Below are 22,873 nucleotides of genomic sequence, written 5' to 3'. Positions count from 1 at the left end.
ATAGGAAGAGATGAGCACATCTCAGCCTACAAAATAAAAAAAAATGATAAAATAATATTTGAATTTTGTTTGTTTAATGAATATATATCAAACTGTACTCTGGTTGTCTGCTTTCAGATGGCTGAAGATTTTCTTGGGGATTTCAGTTTTTATGATAGTGGCACTCATTGTGGCACTCATTCTGGTACTCATTCTGCCACTCAATCTGCCACTCTCTGTAACATCCTCTGATAAATGCTATACTAAAGCAGCAGTGGCAGCAGATGCTATGACTTGCTCTGAGATTGGGAGGTAAGATTCCAATAAGACCACATTTAGGATTTTGCGCTCTAAGAAGAAATGTGTAGAAAAATGTCACATGTAACAGTCTAGTTTACACATTTTGTGTCAGTATTGCATAAAAATGTGTTAGAAGAATTCAGTTGTTTTACACATATTATGTGTAGCGTTAATATTACACATTTACACAACTTTGTGTTAATTACAGAGGTGAAGACCAGGGGCCGTATTCACAAAACATTTTATCTTACCACTAAGAGTTCTCCTAAATAGCAGTAAAAGTTCTTAGCTAAGAGTTTTCTCTTAAAACCTATTCACAAAGCTGCTGAGACAAACTTTTACTAAGGATTAGACAGAAGTCTTAAGCTAAGAGTAAGGGCGGGGTTGACCTCGTTCGCTATGGAGTAAACACACAGTGATTGGCTGATGGGGGAGGAGTCAATGATTTAATCATAGAAATATTTTAGAATGAGGTGTCATCCCAGCCAGCAGAGCCATGTGGGGCCCAAATGGGTTTGACCTGGGCTATCTAACTGGGACCCAGCCAGTTTTGCACCCAGTTTCCATGTAGGCCCCACATGGATTTGCCCAGATGAAATGAACACTGCTTAGTGTGCACACTACAGGCTGTTTAATGTAACACTTAATCAGTGTTGGAGGTAATGAGATAATTAAGTGATTGAATAATGATTTTGTATTAGTGAAGAACACCTGCTGTTAACAAGCATAATCACTGAAGGAAAGAGAAACACAAGAACTACTTCCAGCCACAGCCTTGGATGAAATCAACTGAAGATAAAATACATTACATCTCTCAAGATCTGATTAAACAACTCCACAAACAACATTAGCTTCACTTATTACTAACCAGACTGACTTTATTTCTGTCAGACATCTACAGAAGTTCGTATTAAGAATTAAGAAGAGGCTTAGATGTTGATTACTTATTTGAAAGTAATAGTTTGATTTGATGTTACCATTGTGGCGATCAGTGTGTGCTTTAGTCAGGCTCTTGACTTTTTAACATTAGTTTTTCTTTTGACAGCTGTGTCTGTTTGTTATGACGAGAACAGCAAGAGAAAATATAATCAGGTGCTGTAAGCTGATTGATGATAAGAATATAATCATCATATATTGGCTTAACTCATTGATATTATGTGGGAGGTTTATACGGGTAGTATGTTATTAATTCTGTTTTATTGTTATGATTTTACAGCAAGAGAATAATAGAATTTAATCAGAACATCAAACGATTTATAACACACCATTTACATATTTTGGGCTCCTGTGAGTTTTACTCGCACACAGACATCAAGAATCAGCGTATGATTCTCAACAATGGTGACATGCTTCAATGGTGCAATGCATTCTGGGTGCCTCATACAAAACTCATCCATGGCTCCCAGAATGCATTGCAGCATGAAGCATGTCACCATTGTTGAGATTCATACGCTGATTCTTGATGTCTGTGTAAGTGAATCTCGCAGGAGGTTTGAAGTGTTTAGTGAACAATGTGTTTTTCAAATTTTCTGATTAAAACAATTTTATTGTTGTAATTCAAGGAAAGATCCAGCACAAATTTAATCACATTTTGCTCATATAAAGTTCAGTCATTAGATCAATGAATTAAGCCTCTAAATGATGACTATATTCTTATCATTTAACAGCTGACCACATTGTCTCTTGTTTTTCTTGCCATAACAAACAGCCAGAGAAAAAATTAAAAGTTATAAGAGTCAAACTGCCTAACTGAAGTAAGCGCTGACCTCGATCACGGTGACATCAAACCAAACTTATTTTCAACAAATCATCAACATCTAAACCTCTGGTAATTCTCAATAACAACTTTTGTAGATGAATGTCAGAAATAAAGTCAGTCTGGTTAGTAATAAGTGAAGCTGGTAAAGCTGTTTGTGGAGATGTTTAATCAGATCTTCAGAGATTTAATGTCTTTTATCTTCAGTTGATTTCATCGAAGGCTGTGGCTGAAGTCGTAGTTCTTGTTGTTTCTCTGTCCTTCAGTGATTCTGCTCGTTATCACCTAATTATCTCATTAACGCCAGCATGTTTCTGTGTTTCATTTAACAGCCTGTAGTGTGCACACTGAGCAGTGTTCAGTTCATCTGGGCTAACCCATGTGGGGCCTCCATGGAAACTGGGTGCAAAACTGGCTGGGTCCCAGTTAGATAGCCCAGGTCAAACCCATTTGGGCCCCACATGGCTCTGCTGGCTGGGATGTTTCCAAATTAAAATAAAGGTTTTAAAATACAAATGTTGCATTATTCAAATAAATATTGTTTAATAAAAATGTTGCCATAGTCAAAATAAAATGTTGCCATATTGTTGCCATAAAGGTTTTAAAATGTAGGCTAAGTGTCACTAATTAAACTAGTATATACAGTTAATTGTCCACCTCTTGGATGTCTTCATCTCAAAGGAATGCAGAATTCAAGCGACAAATTATATTATATTATTATATATATTTTTTTTTTACTCTATTCAATCATTTGTAAGTGTGAACTCATCATGAAAACCACTGCCACAGATAATCAGACAATATTTATTTATTGGTTAAAGGTTTTTTTTTTTTTTTTTTGGCATCTCATCATGGATTCAAATCTATAAATCAAAATGTATTGCATTTATGAAGAAAAGGTTCAGCACCCAAGGCTATTGCCTCAATGGTGTACAGTGTCTTTGGGTGGATTAGGACTGTTTGTGATTTGGTCTTAGTGACTTAGGAGTCCTCTTGACTACTCCTAACATTTCACAGGTTTAGGAGCTAGTTTTAACGCTAAAATGCTTTGTGAAATACTCTTAGAGCAAAAATGTAGGACTCCTAAAATTAGGATTGACACGCCCATTATTTTTAAGAGTTTCTCCTAAATCGGCAAGTTAGGAGCTACTTTTAGCCTTAAGATGTTTTGTGAATACAACCCCAGACCTACAGAACCAAGACCATTCAAGACCAGGGCCCGTATCCCTAAAGATTCTGAGAATCCTCTCAGAGAGCTCCTAACTTAACCTAAAAATTCCTTGCCAGGAGTTTTAGCTTAGAAGTGATTCCAGAACATTTTCAGTGAACTCTGAGCAAGGAATGGATGGAAAATCCTATCTTAGTGAGGAGGTGTGGTTGACCCCGTTGCTAGGTATGAGTCATCATTTCAAAAGCCGTGATTGGTTGATCCTACAAGTTTGATGAAAATGAACTTTTGGTGATAATGAGCAAAGGATGTACCCTCAAATCAATAAACATAATTATACACTCTAATCTTATGCAGACTGTAATTGTAAATAATATTTCACATTCAAGAAAATATCTGGAAAATGAATAGTAAGCTGTAGGGGTTATAGCCTAACATTAGAATCTAAAATATGCAGTGGTGTCAAAAGTATTCACATTCAATACTCAAGTAGAAGTATAGATACTAGGGTTTAAAAATACTTCTGTAGAAGTTGAAGTATCAACTCAAGCTTTTTACTCAAGTAAAAGTGTAAAAGTACTGGTTTCAAAACTACTTAAAGTATAAAAGTAAAAGTAATGTAAGGAAAAAAAATGCCATTAAGGACAAAAGCTTAGGCCGCGCCACAGGGGTCTATTGTGCACTCCACCTCCTCAAAATGTCATCAATAACCTTTATTGGAATGTAAATGTACAGTACAGTCCAAAAGTTTGGAACCACTAAGATTTTTAATGTTTTTAAAAGAAGTTTCGTCTGCTCACCAAGGCTACATTTATTTAATTAAAAATACAGTAAAAAACAGTAATATTGTGAAATATTATTACAATTTAAAATAACTGTTTTCTATTTGAATATATTTCACAAAGTAATTTATTCCTGTGATGCAAAGCTGAATTTTCAGCATCATTACTCCAGTCTTCAGTGTCACATGATCCTTCAGAAATCATTCTAATATGATGATTTGCTGCTCAAGAAACATTTAATGTGTACAATTGTACAAAATATTTGTGTACAATATTTTTTTTCAGGATTATTTGATGAATAGAAAGTTCAAAAGAACAGTGTTTATCTGAAATCTAATCTTTTGTAACATTATAAATGTCTTTACTGCCACTTTTGATTGATTTAATGCATCCTTGCTGAATAAAAGTATTCATTTCTTTAATTTCTTTTCAAAAAATAAAAATAAAAATTCTTACTGACCCCAAACTTTTGAACGGTAGTGTATAATGTTACAGAAGCTTTGTATTTCAGATAAATGCTGTTCTTTTGAACTTTCTATTCATCAAGGAATCCTGAAAGAAAAAAAGTACACAACTGTTTTCAACATTGAAAATAATCATAAATGTTTATTGAGCAGCAAATCAGCATATTAGAATGATTTCTGAAGGATCATGTGACACTGAAGACTGGAGTAATGATGCTGAAAATTCAGCTTTGCATCACAGGAATAAATTACTTTGTCAAATATATTTAAATAGTACACAGTTATTTTAAATTGTAATAATATTTCACAATATTACTGTTTTTTACTGTATTTTTAATTAAATAAATGTAGTCTTGGTGAGCAGATGAAACTTCTTTTAAAAACATTAAAAATCTTAGTGGTTCCAAACTTTTGGACTGTACTGTACATCCAAACTTAACTGCAGGAATCTGTGAGGGCAGCGGACAAGAAAAATGTGGGTAGTTTTGGTGTACCCAGGGCAGGCTTAGTAACAATCAGGGCTTGACATTAACACCCGCCAACCTGCCAAATGCGGGTAGTTTTCAGCTGTTTCAGTTCACACCGCACTCGTCTGTTGGAGTTTGTTGGATAGGTGTGATAACCCTGTTGGCATTGGTCGGAGTCTATTTTTACCAGACTGAACATGTTTAATCGGCGTTTGTTTGGTCGTCTGAGCATCCAACAAACGGCAACAAACTCTCGGTGCGTTCCAAACGGCATATATCGCCCTCTGAAGAGCACTTCGGAGTGAAAACAATCATGGCCGCCAATATTGAAGGGTTGTTCCAAACCGAAGTGCTCAAAACTGGCCACTTTAAAGGGCCCTTCGGAATGAAGGATTTCGAAGGATACAACTGATGGACACTTTGGGCCCCCATGATCCTTTGCACAGGGAAGTTGTTTGACGTCACAGAATGGGTACAGGAGGCTCGGAGTTCGATTTTATCTATAAACGTATGTATAGTATTTTTCTATACTACTGTAATATTTCTACGAGTTAGATTTAGTACATTATTATGGTCAAAACGACATTGTGCTTCAACAAAAATACTTTACAGCTCCCTTTATCAGTCCATTCAAATGTTTCAAATACATAGACACAATATACATTATGGTGCGATAAACCAAAAATAAATAAATAAACTAACGTTAAATAAAGGGCGCAGTTTGCGCAATCTATCCTCCTTGATTGCCTTGTTAAGATGACGCAGAAGTGCGTTCCAAAAAAGGAGTAATTTGACCCCTACACCCTTCATCCCTTCGAAGCTCTCACTCCGGAGGGTAAACACTTTTATAGGTATTAGGCTATAGGGCATAGGGATGAGCCCTTCCGAATGGAACGCAGGGCCTGACGTAATCTGACCTGGCCACGAACCGTTGCCATGACGATGAGGCAAAGACAGCTGTTTGATCGCGCCCGCGCCTCACGCACACACAACAAAGCACTGGAAACGTGACATCGCAGCTTGTTCGTTATAAAAAATAAAATAAATAAATAAATAAATAAATAAATATATATATATATATATAAAAGGTATAATAGTCCGTAGTGCAATCCGTGCCATTCAGCAAGAGCACTGCTCCACTTCACCGAAAGAGAGAGGTATAACACCATGAGAGCAACGCAGGCTTACCTTGTTTCATTTTAAATAAACTCGTTTTGGCTTGTTTAGCTACATGGTTGTATGTGACTATGGGTCACATAAATAAAAAGGGTCGCGCTAAAAAAAAAAATAAAACCGGTTTAGGCTATACGCTAATTTATTCAAACGTCTCTCTACCGAACTACCTAGCTTAATTTGCAGAGGAGAAGAGAAAGCACCCGTTTGATAGCCTAAATGAGCCAGTAGTGGATAAATAATAACTTTTAAGAAATAATCTTTTTTGAGTAACGACTCCCAACACTGTCCACCTTGCTGGAGTGTGACGTGATCTGTGACATGTGCAGGTGTGATGGATCGCGTACAAACCAATAGGGTGTCAGAATGGTAAATGTTTATACTTCTCATCCAACCACAATCAAATTCACTCTATCCGGATGGCGCGATTTATCTGGATAGGTTTTTTTTTCAAGCCGGAATGAAAACAAGCCGAAATGAAATAGGAGTAACGAGGCTATTTTTAAAATGTAAGGAGTAGAAAGTACAGATAATTGAGTAAAAATGTAAGGAGTAGAAGTAAAAAGTCGTCTGAAAAATAATTACTCCAGTAAAGTATAGATACCCGAAATTTCTACTTAAGTAAGGTAACGAAGTATTTGTACTTCGTTACTTGACACCTCTGAAAATATGTGAAAACTTAAGCTCATTACACCCTGTTCAAATAATGATTCCTGTCTTATTTGCTCAGATTAATATCCTAGCTGGCATATTTTGTACTTTCACTCCCATATGGACCCCATTGAAAACAAGATGGCCTATCTCAAGGGACTGTCCTTAATGAAGTAGAAATTACAACGTTACAACTCAGTGTGGTCTTAACGAGGGTAACACGGCTCAGCTTTTATCAATGTCTGTGATTACTTTCTTCTCCGGTGTAATAGCGTTGTGGCGTCGAGTTGGTGAAGTAATTGCATCTCTAAGGAGATCCACCACAAACATGATTCCAGCACGATCCAATCTGTAGCGTCTCAATAATTCCCTGTCATCCAGTGTTTGCAGGACATCTCTCCTGCCTCCTCTGTTGGCCATTTTGTGCAGCTGCTTAGGGGAACTCCTAAGCCACTAAAAGTCCTCTTCCCTGCTCTTAGCAGATCTCGCCTTAGGAGCCCTTTTAAGCGCTAGGAATCTTGAGGAATAGCTTTTATATTAACTGGGATTTTCGTGTCACTTTTAGGGGAAATTCTAAGAAAACGTCATGACTCTGAGAATTTTCTTAGAATTTGGCCGCCAGGAGCCACTTTTTGCACAAAAATTCTTTAGGGATACGGGCCCAGAGGTGTGGACGAGACCAGACCTTCCAAGACCAAAACAAGACCATTCAATCAAGATAATTAATTAATTGTGTGTCTATTGAATATTAATAATGAGCACCTGCTGTTAAACATCACAATTTTAAGTCACCATCATGGAGATCAGGGTTTTCTTTAGTTGGGCTCTTGACTTTTTAATATTAGATTGTGTTTGGGCTGTTGTAACTGAGTTATAACAGTCAGACAAACAAAGAGAAAAGACGATCAGGTGATGTTGGTTATGTTTTCACATAATCATTATTTGATCTGAATCACTGAACTCATTTAGAGCCCAATCTCTGAGTTAGATTTACATTATTGATTACAACAGCACTGTGATTCTACAGCAGAAGATCAGCTTTATCAATATAATAAGAAAGCTTTCACAAAAGCTGTTTTAATCAATAATAAAAAAAAGGTCATTAACTTCAAGACACAGACATCAAGAATCAGCCTGTGAATCTCAACAGTGGTGACCATCATAAATCATGTTGCAGTGCATTCTGGGAGCCACCAATCCAAATTCATCTATGCCTCCCATCATGCATTGCTGTATGAATAAATTATGAGCTTAATTGTCTTAGTAATTTCCTTTATTCTCACTATTTTTATTTTATTTATTTTTTTCTGTTTTTATGTGACTTTTTAGTAGCTTGTTTTCTAATGTTTAGAGTTGATCTGTTGATCAGAATATATTGCTTGTCACTGTTGTTGAGATTCACAGGCTGATTCTTGATGTCTGTGTGTGCCTAAAAGAAAGTTTTTTTTTAAAATTGTTTTATTCAGAGTCCTTCAGATTATTTTGATAAAGCTGATCTTCTGCTGTAGAATCACAGTGCTGCTGTAATCAATAATGTAAATCTAACTCAGAGATTGGGCTCTAAATGAGTTCAGTGATTCAAGTCAAATAACAATTGTGAAAACATAATCAACACCACCTGATCATCTTTTCTCTTTGCTTGTCTGGCTGTTATGCTTCAGTTACAACAGCCCAAACAAAATCTAATATAAAAAGTCAAGGGTCAAGGGTCAAGAGCCCAACTAAAGCAAACGCCGATCTCCATGATGGTGGCTTAAAAATTGTGCTTTTCTCCTTTGGTGATTCTGCTTGTTATCATCAGGTATCTTCAATAATGGTCAATCATCACTCAATTAATCACTTAATTATCTCATTAACTTTAACACTGCTTCAGTGGGTGGAATAAAAAAAAATTACTTTCTTTTGACTTTTACTTTCTGACCCCTGGACTTTACACCATTCACACAATGAATGTATCAAAATTAACACAATGAGTGTTGTCCCTAAACTCACACACTGATATGTAAGAATTTAGCCAATTTAAGTCGTTTTTTAACAAATGCTTTTTGACACATTCTGAATGTCTGTGTTTGACTCAGTGAATGTGTCAAAATGAACACAAGTGTTGTCCCAAAACACAAGCACTGATGTGTAAGACTTGGACTTGACAAAGAGACCATTGCAAAATACAGCAGGTGTTCATCACTACTGCTTGATTAATGACTTAATTATCTCATTAACTTCCCTCTTGAATGGTCTTGGTCTCGGTCTTGGAGGGTCTGGTCTTGACTACACCTCTGGTTATCCTTCCTGACACATTCACTGTGTTAAAATCATTGACTCAATGAATGTGTCAGAAATAACACAACAAGTGTTGTCCCTAAACTCACACACTGATGTGTAAGAAAAACATTTTGAGTCATTTTTAACATTTTCTTTCTTAGGGCCCTATAATACACCGGCGCAATGCGACGCAAGGCGCAGCGCAAGTGTCTTTGCTGGTTTGCGTCCGGCGGCGTTCGCGTTTTCCCGTTCAGCGCCACTTCCTTAAATTAGGAAATGCATTTGCGCCAGTTAGTGCACCCATGGGCGTGCTGGTCTAAAAAAGAGGTGTGTTCAGGCGCATTGCCGGCGCATTGCTATTTTAAGGAGCTGAAAATAGACTGCACCATAGACCAATTCAAACCTGATCTAAAGTCTAAAGTCAATGGCGCAATATTTTTTTGTTAGAGCGCGTTGGTAGAAACTGCGCCTCTGGGCGCGTCCACAGCGCGCGTTGACTTTGCTTATTACACACAGGGATGCGCATCACACAAACATGCCAAATATTAAAAACAAAAGGATTACAGTGTAAAAGAATATTATTGTGTAGGCTACATAAATATAAAAATGTAATGATGAATAGTCATTGTGTGTATTAGAATTAGGCTACCTATTTTCAATTCAGCCTATTACTACTTATAATGATGAACGAAATTGGCTAATTAATTGAACAATCGTGCCAATACACACACATATATATTAACTGACTCATCGCGTGTACGCCATGTAAATAGCAATCCGCCATGGCGCGAGCGCATCTCGCTCTTAAAGGGAATGGGAGATGACACTCTGATTGGTTTATTGAACGTTACGCCCATTACTCATTAAGAGAATAGGGACAACCCATTTAAAAAATGCGCCCCGGTGCACGGACCGTTTTTCCGTCGTTAAAATAGCAAAAATGGATTTGGACCCGCCCTGAGTGCACCTGCGCCGTGCGCTTTACACTTTGCATTTAGATCGTTAAAATAGGGCCCTAAGTGTGTGGTATTCCTTGACTCCTTGACTTCTATAATGGTAATTGTTCTTCACTTGAACTTTTTGTCTTGCAGGGACATATTGAAGCGTAATGGTTCAGTAGTTGATGCTGCTATTGCTGCTCTTCTGTGTGTGAGTCTGTTTAATCCCCATAGCATGGGAATCGGAGGAGGAGTGGTTTTCACAATTTACAATGCATCAACAGGTACGAGAGCTCTGAGAGACTTAACCTCTGAACTGTCACGATCACACTGGTGGGACGCGTCCCAGCCAGCACACCCATGTCGTTCTCCACATGGTTTAGCCCAGATGAAATGAACATTGCTCAGTGTGCACACTACAGTCTTTTAAATGTAACACTGAGTCAGTGTAGCTGCTTTTAACAAGGAATCAACGAAGGAAAGAGAAACAACAAGAACAGAAAAATCGAAACAAGAACTACAACTCAGATCTCAGCAGATTAAACAACTCCATATACAACATTACCACTCAATATTAACCACACTGACTTTATGTTTGTTATACATCTACAGAAGCTCTTATTGAGAATTAAGAAACAGAGTTTTTGTTGTTGATTTTTTATTGAACTTTGTTTGTTTCTTATGTCACCATCATGGTGATCAGTGTTTTCTTTAGTTGGGTAGTTTGACTTGACTTTTTTATTTTAGAGTTTTTCTGGCTGCTGTAATTGATGCTGGAACAAATAGTATTCTAAGCACTTTAATCTAAAGTGAGGTTTACTCACAAACCTACGTCAAGAATACGTCAGCAACGGTGAGTTTTGCATGATGCGCCCAGAATGCATTGTGGCATGAAGCATGTCACCGTTGCTGAGATTCATATGCTAATTCTTGATGAACACCACTGTATCTATTTTTACAACCCGCCCCGCACCCGCGACCATTTAATAGACATACTAGGCATTGTAATATAAATGTAAACAGCCTTCTTTCAGCCTGAAAGTGCTTGGAAACATCGCCCTGTAAACTGGTAACAACATACGATTATGAATATGAACCACAAATCAGTAGGCTAATAACAAGATAATGATAAACATTTTCAACATTTGCAAAGCAGCTTTTGTATTCATCTAATAAGCTAAACAATTTTTGTATGTCAGTTGGGACATTCTGAAATCCTTAACGTGGCTTAATGTGCCAAGTTATATAAACAGACTAAACTTCATACTACTAAACATCATACTAATAAAGTATACTAAAGAAAAGCAGTTGAGCCCAGAATATGAACACAATTCGTTCAATTTCACATTGTGTTTTCCTCCTATATTAAACCGCTATAAATAAAAAGCTTTAACGTCGTTTCATGTAGCCTAAGTCAGAGATCAAAGATCAAATTCTGCACAAAACAATTATTCTATATAGTATGCTTTATTTGTATGGTATTTACTAAGTTTGGTAGTAAATTTTCACATTAAGCCTTTTATATATCCCTTTCAGATTTAGGACAACCGTTTGCAGCCTACGCTACATAACCACTGAAGTTTTGTTTTATTTAACACACGGAAATGTTCATTTACCATTTTTATGTTCACTGTGCAAAAAATGAATGGCATCCACTGTACCGGGTTTATTTCGCCTAGACAGAGCTGAATGTGCGCTCGCTTGATGCGCTTGTGGCCGGAATACAGAGAATAACTTTTGACACATTGGCAAGCACAGGAAAGGCGATTGATTGTGACTGCAGGAAGCTTAGAATGTCCTCTCCATCCCAGAAGAACTGGCACTCAATGTAGCGTTTTATTTTGTTTTATTTCTCCGTTTTTGTTGTCGTGGCTGGTGGCGGGAGATGCTTGGCGCGCCGCTTTCGTGACGGCAAAGGTTTGGGGACATCATGCAAGTTACGTTACGGCCTTCGCATTGTAACCTTATCAAAAAAACCTAATAAAATATGAAAATAGATATTCCCAAATATTTAATATATGCTATAGGGAATTGCTCGCAACATACATAGATTTTTTTTAATGACCCACCCCGCAAATAAAGTGACAATTACTTAACCCACCCCAACGGGGTCTGCGGGTTATGAGACGAGTGTGTGCGAGTATATTTTACAGTTGTTTAAAAGTGTTTAGTGTACAACATGTTCTAAAACTCATTAAGCTTATCTGATTAAAACTGTTTCGTTGTTGTATTTCGAGAAGAGATCCTACACAAACTTAAGATTTAACTCACATTAAACTCTAATCATTAGTGAGTTGTCACTACACAATAAGTACATTCTTATCATAAAGCAGCTGTTACGATACAGATGGGTCGGACACAGAGAATCACAGGTAAGTTGACTTTATTGAAACCAGTATGAGTTATAGAAGTGCAGACAGGTGAATTGTGCTTAAAGAGTGATGTTTGTAATGGATGATGATAGTTACTGTCCTTTCTGATAGCAGGTGAATGAGTCTTTGGAATCGCTGGAGTTGGAGAACGCTGGAGTTGGAGATCGCTGGAGACAAAGCAGCACTCATACATTGACGAGGGATCACACGAGGGAGACTGGACGCACTGGAGACAGGAAAGTAGACAGCGGGGAGTCCTTAAGGTAAGCATACAGGCAAGTATGTGCAAATGAGACCGGACAATGTGCTGGAGTGTGTGAGTGCTCTTTGTGGTGGTGTTGATGAGGTGATTAATGACGTGCAGGTGGCGGTGATCAGTATTCCGGTGATTGAGTGCGTTGTGATTGGTGGAGGTTGGAGCCTGACGTGTCTGTGACAGTACCCCCCCCTCCACGGCCCGCTCCTGAGGGCGGAGGACCCCGACGTCGTGGTGGCCGTCCTCTTCCACACGGGGTAGGTCTGTTAGGGTGGCTGTCGTGAAAGGTTTGAAGCAGACTTGGATCAAGGATGTCGTTTCTTGGGACCCAGGAGCGTTCTTCAGGGCCATAGCCTTCCCAGTCCACGAGGTACTCCAGATGGCCACCACGGCGCTGGGAGTCCAAAATCTTGTGAACCTCATAAGCTGCGCCGTCCTCCAGGATGAGTGGAAGGGGGGGTTCGGCAGCTGCCACGTCAGGCCCTGTGGAGACAGAAACAGAAGGGTGGTGAGGTTTAAGCAGTGATACGTGGAAAGAGGGATGAATACGATACTGTGGAGGGAGTTGCAGTTGGTAGGTGACCGGGTTGATCTGCTTGACGATTGTGAAAGGGCCAATGAACCTGGGACTCAGCTTCTTGCAGGGCAGACGTAGTCTGATGTCCCTCGTTGATAGCCAAACCTTCTGTCCGGGCTGATATGCTGGGACGTTGGAGCGACAAAGGTCAGCTGTCATCCTGCGTCTGCGCAGGGCTTGCTGCAGTTGATGGTGTGCTGAGTCCCAGACCCTCTCGCTCTCTTGGAAGGGAGTTCTGTGCGTACTCGGCCCAACCCAAGTACTGGTTCCAAGAGTCCTGGTGGTCATGACAGAAGGGACGGAGGAAGCGGCCGATCTCCTGGATCTTTCTCTCCGTCTGCCCGTTCGACTGGGGATGGTATCCAGAAGTCAGACTGACGGTCACACCTAGGAGCGTGTGGAAGGCTTTCCACACTCGGATGAACTGAGGTCCTCTGTCAGACACAATATCCTCAGGAATCCCAAAGTATCTGAATACATGGTTGAACATTAGTTCAGCAGTCTCCATGGCAGTGGTTAAACCTCTCAGTGGGATGAGACGACATGACTTGGAGAATCGATCGACGATCACTAGGATGCAGGTAAATCCATCTGAGGCTGGCAAGTCAGTGATGAAATCTGCTAGGTGTGACCAGGGTCGATTTGGAACGGGCAGAGGATGGAGCTTGCCGGATGGTAGATGGCGTGGGATCTTCGAGATGGCGCACTCCCTGCAGCCCTGCACATACCTTCTGACATCAGCTGCCATGTTTGGCCACCAGAAACGTTCTTTAAGCAACGAGAGGGTTCCATGACCCCCGGGTGACCAGTGTCAAGTGACGTGTGAGCTGAGTGGATGGTTGGAGTGCGTTGTGTCCTCGTGATGTAAAGCAAGCCAGGTGGACAACCCGGCGGAGGATTCGTGGAGGCATTGGAGGAGGGAATAGTCTCCTCTGACCAGGTTATAGGACTGACGATAAGGGAGCTTGGGATGATCGACTTAGGTTCTTTAGGTTTTTCTTCTGGAGCATAGAGACGAGAGAGGGCATCAGCTTTCACATTCTTTGAACCTGGACGATAGGAGATGGTATAATTGAATCGAGAGAAGAACATGGCCCAGCATGCCTGTCTTGGATTCACTCTCTTGGCAGCACGTAGATATTCTAAGTTCTTATGGTATGTAAGAACCAGAAAGGGATGTTTGGCTCCCTCCAGCCAATGCCTCCACTCTTCCAAAGCCAAATTCACGGCTAGGAGCTCTCGGTTACCGATGTCGTAGTTGACCTCCGCCGGGTTGAGCTTTCGGGAGAAGAAGGTGCATGGATGAAGCCTACTTGGTGTCCCCTGCTGCTGAGATAGCACCGCTCCCATTCCGGTGGTAGAGGCGTCCACCTCAACGATGAAGGGCAGCTCTGGGTCAGGGTGGACGAGGAGGGGAGCAGTGGTGAAGGCTTCTTTCAGGGTGTCGAAGGCGTTGGTGGCAACTGGAGTCCAGGACAGAGACTTGGGCTTGTTACGGAGCAGGCTGGTGAGTGGATGAGTGATGGATCTGTAGTTCTTGATGAATCAATGGTAGAAGTTGGCAAATCCAAGGAAGCGTTGCAGTTCTTTAATGGTAGATGGTTCTGGCCAGGTCCTGATGGCTTCCACCTTCCCCTCGTCCATCCGGATGCCACTGTGATCGATAATGTAGCCCAGGAAGTGTACTGATGACTGTTGGAAGGAGCATTTTTCGGCTTTTAGGAACAGACGGAACTGACGAAGCCTTGTGAGGACCTCTGCAACGTGTTGGCGATGTTCGGCCAGGCTCTGGGAGTAGATGAGAATGTTGTCGATGTAAACCAGCACAAACTTATGAAGGAACTCCCGGAGCACCTCATGGATGAAATCCTGGAACACGGAGGGGGCGCTGACCAGGCCATACGGCATTACCAAGTATTCATAGTGGCCGGTAGGTGTGATGAAGGCGGTCTTCCACTCGTCCCCCTCACGTATCTGGATGAGGTTATACGCGCTGCGGAGGTCCAACTTCGTGAACACAGTGGCACCACGGAGATGTTCCAGGGCCGCTGGGACGAGAGGAAGGGGATAACGGAATTTAACTGTGATTTTATTGAGAGAGCGGTAATCAATGCAGGGCCTCAAGCCTCCGTCCTTTTTCGCCACAAAGAAGAAACTCGAAGCAGCAGGGGAAGTAGACGGGCGGATGTATCCTTGAGCAAGGATATTCCTCCATGGCCTTCTCCTCCGGGATGGAAAGTGGATAGATCTTTCCCTTTGGCACTGGTTCACCCGGAAGCAGATCGATGGCACAGTCCCATGGCCGGTGTGGAGGCAGCTTGGAAGCCCTCTGAGGGCAGAAGACATTGCTGAAGGGGGCGTAACATTCTTGAATGTCGATGGAACATTTCTCCACTGGACTCTCAATGGACGTGGTGCAGATGGAGAGATCTTTAGCTGGTACTTGAGGAATGGGTAGTTCAGAGAGACAGTGTGAGAAACAGGTTTCGCCCCACTTCAGGATTTCGCCGGTCTTCCAGGAGATGGTCGGGTTATGCTGCTCCAGCCAAGGACGCCCTAGAACCATGTCAGCGGTGGATTCCTCCAGAACCAGCAGATGTATCTTCTCAAGATGTAGAATTCCAACTTGTAGCTTGATGGGTCCCACTACACGGTGAACCTGCTTATGGCTGAGGGGTTTGCCAGTTATGGAGTTGATCTGGTAGACCGTAGGCGAAGGAGAGGTCTTGAGTTGGAGTTGCCGGCAGAGGGCGCCGGAGATGAAGTTGCCGGCTGACCCTGAGTCGAGGAGCGCCACCACTGGAATGGAGACATCAGCAGCAGTAAGGTTGACAATAGTGGTGAGTGGTTTCATTTTCTTAATAGAGGCGGACGAGTGGGGCATGAAGAGATAACATGCCTGGGAGCACCACAGTAAAGGCAGAGATTCAGGGTCAGCCGTTTATGACGCTCAGAGGGAGTAAGTCTGGAATATTCCATTTCCATAGGTTCATGAGCTGGTTCTGGGGAGCTGACGGGTTCGGATTGGCAGAGGAGGGAATTGGAAGATGACTGGTCCTGGTGTTCCTGGTAACACGCATGCATACGAGTGGCGCAGCGGATGGAAAGCTGAATGAACTCTCTAGGCTGATGGAATCCTCGTATACAGCGAGATGCAACCGCACCCGAGTCTCCAATCCTTGATGGTAGGTGGTAATCAGGGCTTGTTCGTTCCATCCACTGATTACAGCTAGCGTTCTAAATTGCAAAGAATAATCATGAATAGACATTGAGCCTTATTTAAGGTTATACAGCTTCTCACCAGCAGAAGAGTTAGCAACTGGGGTGCCGAAAACCTCACGGAAATGGGAAATGAAGGTTGAGTATGATCGTGTAACAGGACCATTTTGAGACCAGATGGAATCTGCCCCTTTGCCGCTAAGTTGTGAGATGACGAATGCTATTTTGGAGGTGTCATTCGGGTATAGGTGCGGCTGCATCTCCAGGACCAGTTCGCACTGCAGGAGGAAACCGCTGCAGTCCTCCCCAGATCAGGACGCAGACAAACTGGCTAAACCGACCGTCTGCTAGCCGCCTCACGTCACAGAACTCAAATAATTCACAGCACATAGAAACTCTTTCACCTAGATATTATCACTATGAGACTGTGTCTGTACCTCGAACTAGTAAATACAAAAAACTTTCGAAACCTTTTAAGGGTAAAAATTTAATTGATGTTCAAAAAATGAAAATCACAGATAAATCAGATAAACAAATGATAAAGCTTGGGTTACTGAATATTAGATCTATTTCTTCAAAAGCACTTATTGTAAATGAAATTATCACAGACAATAAACTAGACTTGCTGTGTTTGACAGAAACCTGGCTAAAACCAGACGATTACATTACTTTAAATGAATCTAGTCCTCAAGGTTATGATTATCGACACAATCCTCGACAGAAAGGCAAAGGGGGAGGTGTTGCTGTAATTTATAGTAATATATTCAGAATCATTCAAAAGAATTTCAAATATAATTCCTTTGAAGTGATGGTGCTTTATGTAACATTATGTAAGTTGACATTTGTGCTGGCTACTGTATACAGGCCACCAGGGCACCATACTGACTTTATCAAAGAAATTGCTGATTTTCTATCAGAGTTAGTACTGGCTGCGGATAAAGTCCTTGTTGTTGGTGATTTTAATATCCATGTAGATAATAATAAAGACGCATTTGGATTGGCATTTGCAGACATTTTAAACTCTATTGGAGTTAGACAACACGTGTCAGGACCCACTCATTGTCGTAATCATACCCTAGATCTAATACTGTCGCATGGAATTGATATTGATGCTGTTGAAATTCTACAGCAGAGCGATGATATATCAGATCATTATTTAGTCTCGTGTATAATACAATTAGCCAAGGCTACAAAACCACCACCCAGCCATAAATATTGTAGAACCATCACGTCTACCACTAAAGATTGCTTTATAAATAATCTCCCCGAGCAGTTTCATCGCCTTAGTATACCTGACAACTTAGAAGAACTCGATGCTGCAACAGAAACTATTGGCTCTCTCTTTTCCAGCACATTAGATGCAGTCGCTCCTTTACGTCTAAAGAAGATTAAGGAAACTAATCCAACGCCGTGGTATGATGAGCACACTCGGGCTCTAAAACGAGCTGTGAGAAAAGCTGAACGTAGTTGGAAGAAAACAAAACTAGAAGTTTTTCGCCTTTCGTGGAAAGAAAAAATGATTGAGTACAGAACGGCTATAAGAAATGCTAGATCTACTTATTTTTCAAATCTCTTGATAGAAAACAAACATAATCCTAGGTATTTATTTGACACAGTGGCTAAATTAACTAGAAACAGAGATTCAACTGCTGACGTTTCCATAGAGCACAGCAGTAATGACTTTATGAACTTCTTTACTTGCAAGATTGATAATATTTGAGAGAAAATTAAAAACATGCAACTGTCTACAGTTTCGCTTCAGACAGTGCACTGTAGTGTCCCTGAGGTAAAACTAGAATCATTCGCCGCTATAGGAGAGGAAGAATTATCTAAACTTATCAAATCATCAAAATCAACGACATGTATGTTAGACCCAATGCCGACTAAACTACTGAAAGAAATGCTTCCAGAGGTCGTAGGTCCACTTCTTGATATAATTAATTCATCTTTAACAATAGGATACGTGCCAAAAACTTTTAAGCAGGCTATTATTAAACCTCTTATTAAAAAACCTCAGCTAGATCCGAGAGATTTAGTAAATTACAGGCCAATCTCGAATCTGCCTTTTCTGTCAAAGATACTAGAAAAGGCAGTTTCAACACAACTGTGCTCCTTTTTAGAAAGAAATGGAATCTGTGAGGATTTCCAGTCAGGATTTAGACCATACCATAGTACTGAGACTGCTCTTGTTAGAGTTACAAACGATCTACTCCTATCATCCGATCGTGGCTGTATTTCTCTATTAGTGTTATTAGATCTCAGTGCTGCTTTTGACACTATCGATCACAACATTCTTTTAAAAAGACTTGAAAACTATATTGGCATTAGTGGAATTGCTTTGGCATGGTTCAAATCTTACTTATCTGACCGTTATCAGTCTGTAGTAGTTAATGAAGAGATGTCGTATCGATCACAGGTTCAATATGGAGTACCACAAGGCTCAGTACTAGGACCGTTGCTTTTCACTCTGTACATGCTGCCCTTAGGAGAGATAATTAGGAAGCATGGTGTTAGTTTTCACTGCTACGCTGACGATACTCAGCTCTATATTTCCTCGCGCCCTGACGAAACCTACAAATTCACAAAACTAACAGAATGCATAGCTGACATAAAAAACTGGATGACAAGAAATTTCTTATTATTAAATTCAGAAAAAACTGATATCCTAATCTTTGGACCAAAAACTTCCTCACGAAAAAACCTTGAATACTCTCTAACACTTGACGGGTGCTCCATTAAATCTTCGTCCTCAGTTAGGAACCTGGGTGTACTCTTCGATACCAATCTTTCATTTGAAAGTCATGTTTCTAGTATCTGTAAAACCGCCTTCTTCCATCTAAAAAATATATCTAAATTACGACATATGCTCTCAATGACAAATGCGGAACAGTTGGTTCATGCATTCATGACCTCAAGACTAGATTATTGTAACGCTCTACTGGGTGGTTGTTCTGCTCGGCTTTTAAACAGACTACAGTTGGTCCAAAATGCGGCAGCTAGAGTTCTTACTAGAACCAGAAAGTATGACCATATTAGCCCAGTTCTGTCAACATTACATTGGCTCCCTATTAAACATCGTATAGATTTTAAAATCTTGCTACTTACTTATAAAGCTCTAAATGGTTTAGCTCCCCAATATCTAAGCGAGCTCTTGGTGCATTATAGTCCTTCACGTCTATTGCGATCTCAGAATTCAGGCCAGTTGATAATACCCAGAATATCAAAATCAACTGAAGGTGGCAGATCCTTTTCCTATTTAGCACCTAAACTCTGGAACAATCTTCCTAGCATTGTTCGGGAAGCAGACACACTCTGTCAGTTTAAATCTAGACTAAAAACACATCTCTTTGCTCTTGCATACACATAACACATTATCAATACATTAACATTTTTCAAATCTGTTAAAGGATTGTTACGCTGCAATAATTAGGTCGGCCGGAACCGAGAACATTTCCTATAACACTAGATATACCTGTACATCAGAATAAGAATGGCATCTACGCTAATATCTGTCTCTCTGCTTATCCTGAGGTTTGCCGGGTGCTGGATCCAGGCCGTATCCAGATCAGATGGAGAACCTGTGTCTGGACCTGACTACAACGTAGCCCAGGAGACAATGGGCCTACAGATCCAGTTCTGGCTGCATCTATAATTTAGATTTTTAATCTCCGTATCCGCTTACATATATTTATATATAATCTATTTTTAATCTCTATAATAAAAATGTATAATTCAGATTTTGATCTCCATATCCATTTACATATATTATATATATCTTCCAAGGGTTTTTTTCCCTCCTAGGACTTTTCTCCCAGTGTTAGCACGCTGGGTTTTCTCCTAGGGGTTTTTTTTCCACCCCTGGGAGTCAGCCGACATTGGCTTAATGTAGCACCATCTTGTATATGTTACATATTACCACGCTTGCTTGTACAGCTTATTTTTAACCACTTCTCTTTTTTCTGTGCTTCTAATATGTAAAGCTGCTTTGAAACAATTACCAATTGTAAAAAGCGCTATATAAATAAATTTGACTTGACTTGACTTGACTCCGCCGATCCTGAGTAGGGCGCTGGTTTGGCCATGGGACTGGCATAAACAGGAGGTGAAGGAGAAGTGACTGTGTTGACGGTGTGATCGCTGGTGCCGGTGGAGGTGAACTGACGGTGAGAGTGCGGCGTAGTGCATCCACAAGATCTTGGAAGGGGTCTGGATGACTCATACTGGCTCAGCGGTGTTGGTCCGGTCTTCTGTTACATTACAGAGGGGTCGGACACAGAGAATCACAGGTAAGTTGACTTTATTGAAACCAGTATGAGTTATAGAAGTGCAGACAGGTGAATTGTGCTTGAAGAGTGATGTTTGTAATGGATGATGATAGTTACTGTCCTTTCTGATAGCAGGTGAATGAGTCTTTGGAATCACTGGAGTTGGAGAACGCTGGAGTTGGAGATCGCTGGAGACAAAGCAGCACTCACACATTGACAAAGGATCACACGAGAGAGACTGGACACACTGGAGACAGGTAAGTAGATAGCGGGGAGTCCTTAAGGTAAGCATACAGGCAAGTATGTGCAAACGAGACTGGACAATGTGCTGGAGTGTGTGAGTGCTCTTTGTAGTGGTGTTGATGAGGTGATTAATGACGTGCAGGTGGCGGTGATCAGTATTCCGGTGATTGAGTGCGTTGTGATTGGTGGAGGTTGGAGCCTGACGTGTCTGTGACAGCAGCTGACAGTATCTTATCACATTTTCTCTTGCCTTTAGTGCCATAACAAACAACTACAAGAGCCTCAGAAAAACTAACACTAAAAAAATCAAGAGTCAAACTGCCTAACTAAAGCAAAGACTGAACTCGATCATGGTGACATCAAACAAAACTATTATTTTCAACAAATCATCAACATCTAAACCTCTGTTAATTCTCAATAAGAGCTTATGTAGATGTGTGGCAGAAATAAAGTCAGTCTGGTCAGTAATAAGTGAAGCTGGTAATGCTGTTTGTGGAGTTGTTTAATCAGATCTTCATAGATTGAATGTCTTTTATCTTCAGTTGATTTCCTCTAAGGCTGCGGCTGAAGTCGTAGTTCTTGTTGTTCCTCTGTCCTTCGGTGATTCTGCTCGTTATCACGTAATTATCTCATTAACTCCAACACCAATTCAGTGTTACATTTAACAGCATGTAGTGTTCACACTGAAGAGTGTGGACCTAAGAGATAGAGACAGAGATCTGGGCTAACCCATGTGGGGCCCACATACTGGCTGGGATGTGTCCCGCCAAGGGGACAGTGACAGTTAAGGGGTTAACAGCCTGAGTAGTGTTCACACTGAGTAGTGTTCATTTCATCTGTGCTAAACCATGTGCTAAACATGGATGTGCTGGTTGGGAGGCATCCGGCCAGTGGGACTGTGACAGTTAAGGGGTTAATTTAGAGTCCCACAATAATCTCCCACATCTTTACGGAACGAAAACAATAATTTCCATACAAAGCAAAATCGCCAGTGTTAAATTAATACCCCAAAGCCCCATATGTGTCCATCTTACCAGGGGCCCGTTTCAGAAAGGAGGTTAAGTGAAAACTCTGAGTATGTTAACCCTGAAATGAGGGAAACTCCGGGTTTTCCGTTTCAGAATGCGAGGTATGTCAAACCCGAGAAAGCAGGGTAAGTCAAGCCTGTTTCTGAAAGAGAGGTAACTTTTACTCAGAGTCAGTTACCATGGTAACTTACTCTGTGAACCTAACCTGGTCGGGAGCAGGTTTTCTTCGGTAAACCCAGAGTTTCCTTTGATCTCCTCCCCTTTTGTAAAGTGCAAGTGATGTTTAAATAGTTCATTTATTCATTCACGGTGCAAAAATGCTTTTCTTACCAAGTATTTTTTGTCCTATTTCAAGTACAAATAACAAAAAATTCTTAATGGATTTTCTATTAAAAAAAAAATGATATAAGATATTTAGTCTTGTTTCCTGGGGGTATCTAAATTAAGTGCATTTTACTTAAGTAAAATTATCAATATCTGCCAGTGTGGTAATAAAAATAATCTTAATGCAAATGGAAAACAAGATTATTCAGAGTGTCTACTACAGTAGCCCTGCCCACCAATATCACACAACGCATGTTAAAAACAACGCATCTGGTTAATGGTTTCAGTGGTGTAGGCAGTAATGTGTTGGGTGTGCAGTACTAACTTGTGGCGCAATTGATAGTGTTCGAATCTGCCTTTCGCCAAGCTCGCTCTTCTACCTTTTGCAATCACATATCACATCAGAAAGGCATTTATTTTCATTAAAAATGAAGCTAATGTTCTAAAAGTGGAAGTAAATGGCCTTACAAGTGTTTAATAATCATAAAATAATTTACACATTTACATATTATTATTGCATCCTGTTGATGTACAACAATACTAAGGTGCAAATAGTATGTATCAGCCAGTATAAAATATAAATAGCATCTAATTACTATTTACACTTATTGCAAAGAACTGCTACTTTTAGCCTACATGATAAATAGAA

The 22,873-nt window shown here is 40.5% G+C and overlaps 2 protein-coding genes across 13 annotated transcripts in view; one reads left to right on the top strand and one right to left on the bottom strand.

The window, feature by feature from the left end:
* Nucleotides 1-22,873, bottom strand: part of LOC125271564 (NACHT, LRR and PYD domains-containing protein 3-like) — a 130,099-nt gene that overhangs the window by 34,883 nt on the left and 72,343 nt on the right. The window lies entirely within an intron of this gene.
* LOC125271571 (glutathione hydrolase 1 proenzyme-like) overlaps nucleotides 1-22,873 on the top strand; it is a 52,868-nt gene that overhangs the window by 11,653 nt on the left and 18,342 nt on the right. Inside the window, exons 3-4 of the mRNA XM_048195652.1 lie at nucleotides 118-291; nucleotides 10,094-10,224. Of these exons, the coding sequence (XP_048051609.1) occupies nucleotides 118-291; nucleotides 10,094-10,224 (305 nt within the window). The remainder of the gene's footprint in view (nucleotides 1-117; nucleotides 292-10,093; nucleotides 10,225-22,873) is intronic.

Source organism: Megalobrama amblycephala, linkage group LG7 (assembly GCF_018812025.1).
Source record: "Megalobrama amblycephala isolate DHTTF-2021 linkage group LG7, ASM1881202v1, whole genome shotgun sequence".
Lineage (NCBI taxonomy): Eukaryota > Metazoa > Chordata > Actinopteri > Cypriniformes > Xenocyprididae > Megalobrama > Megalobrama amblycephala.
Note: the sequence above shows the minus strand (reverse complement) of the source record. Positions and strands in the feature narration are given on the sequence as shown.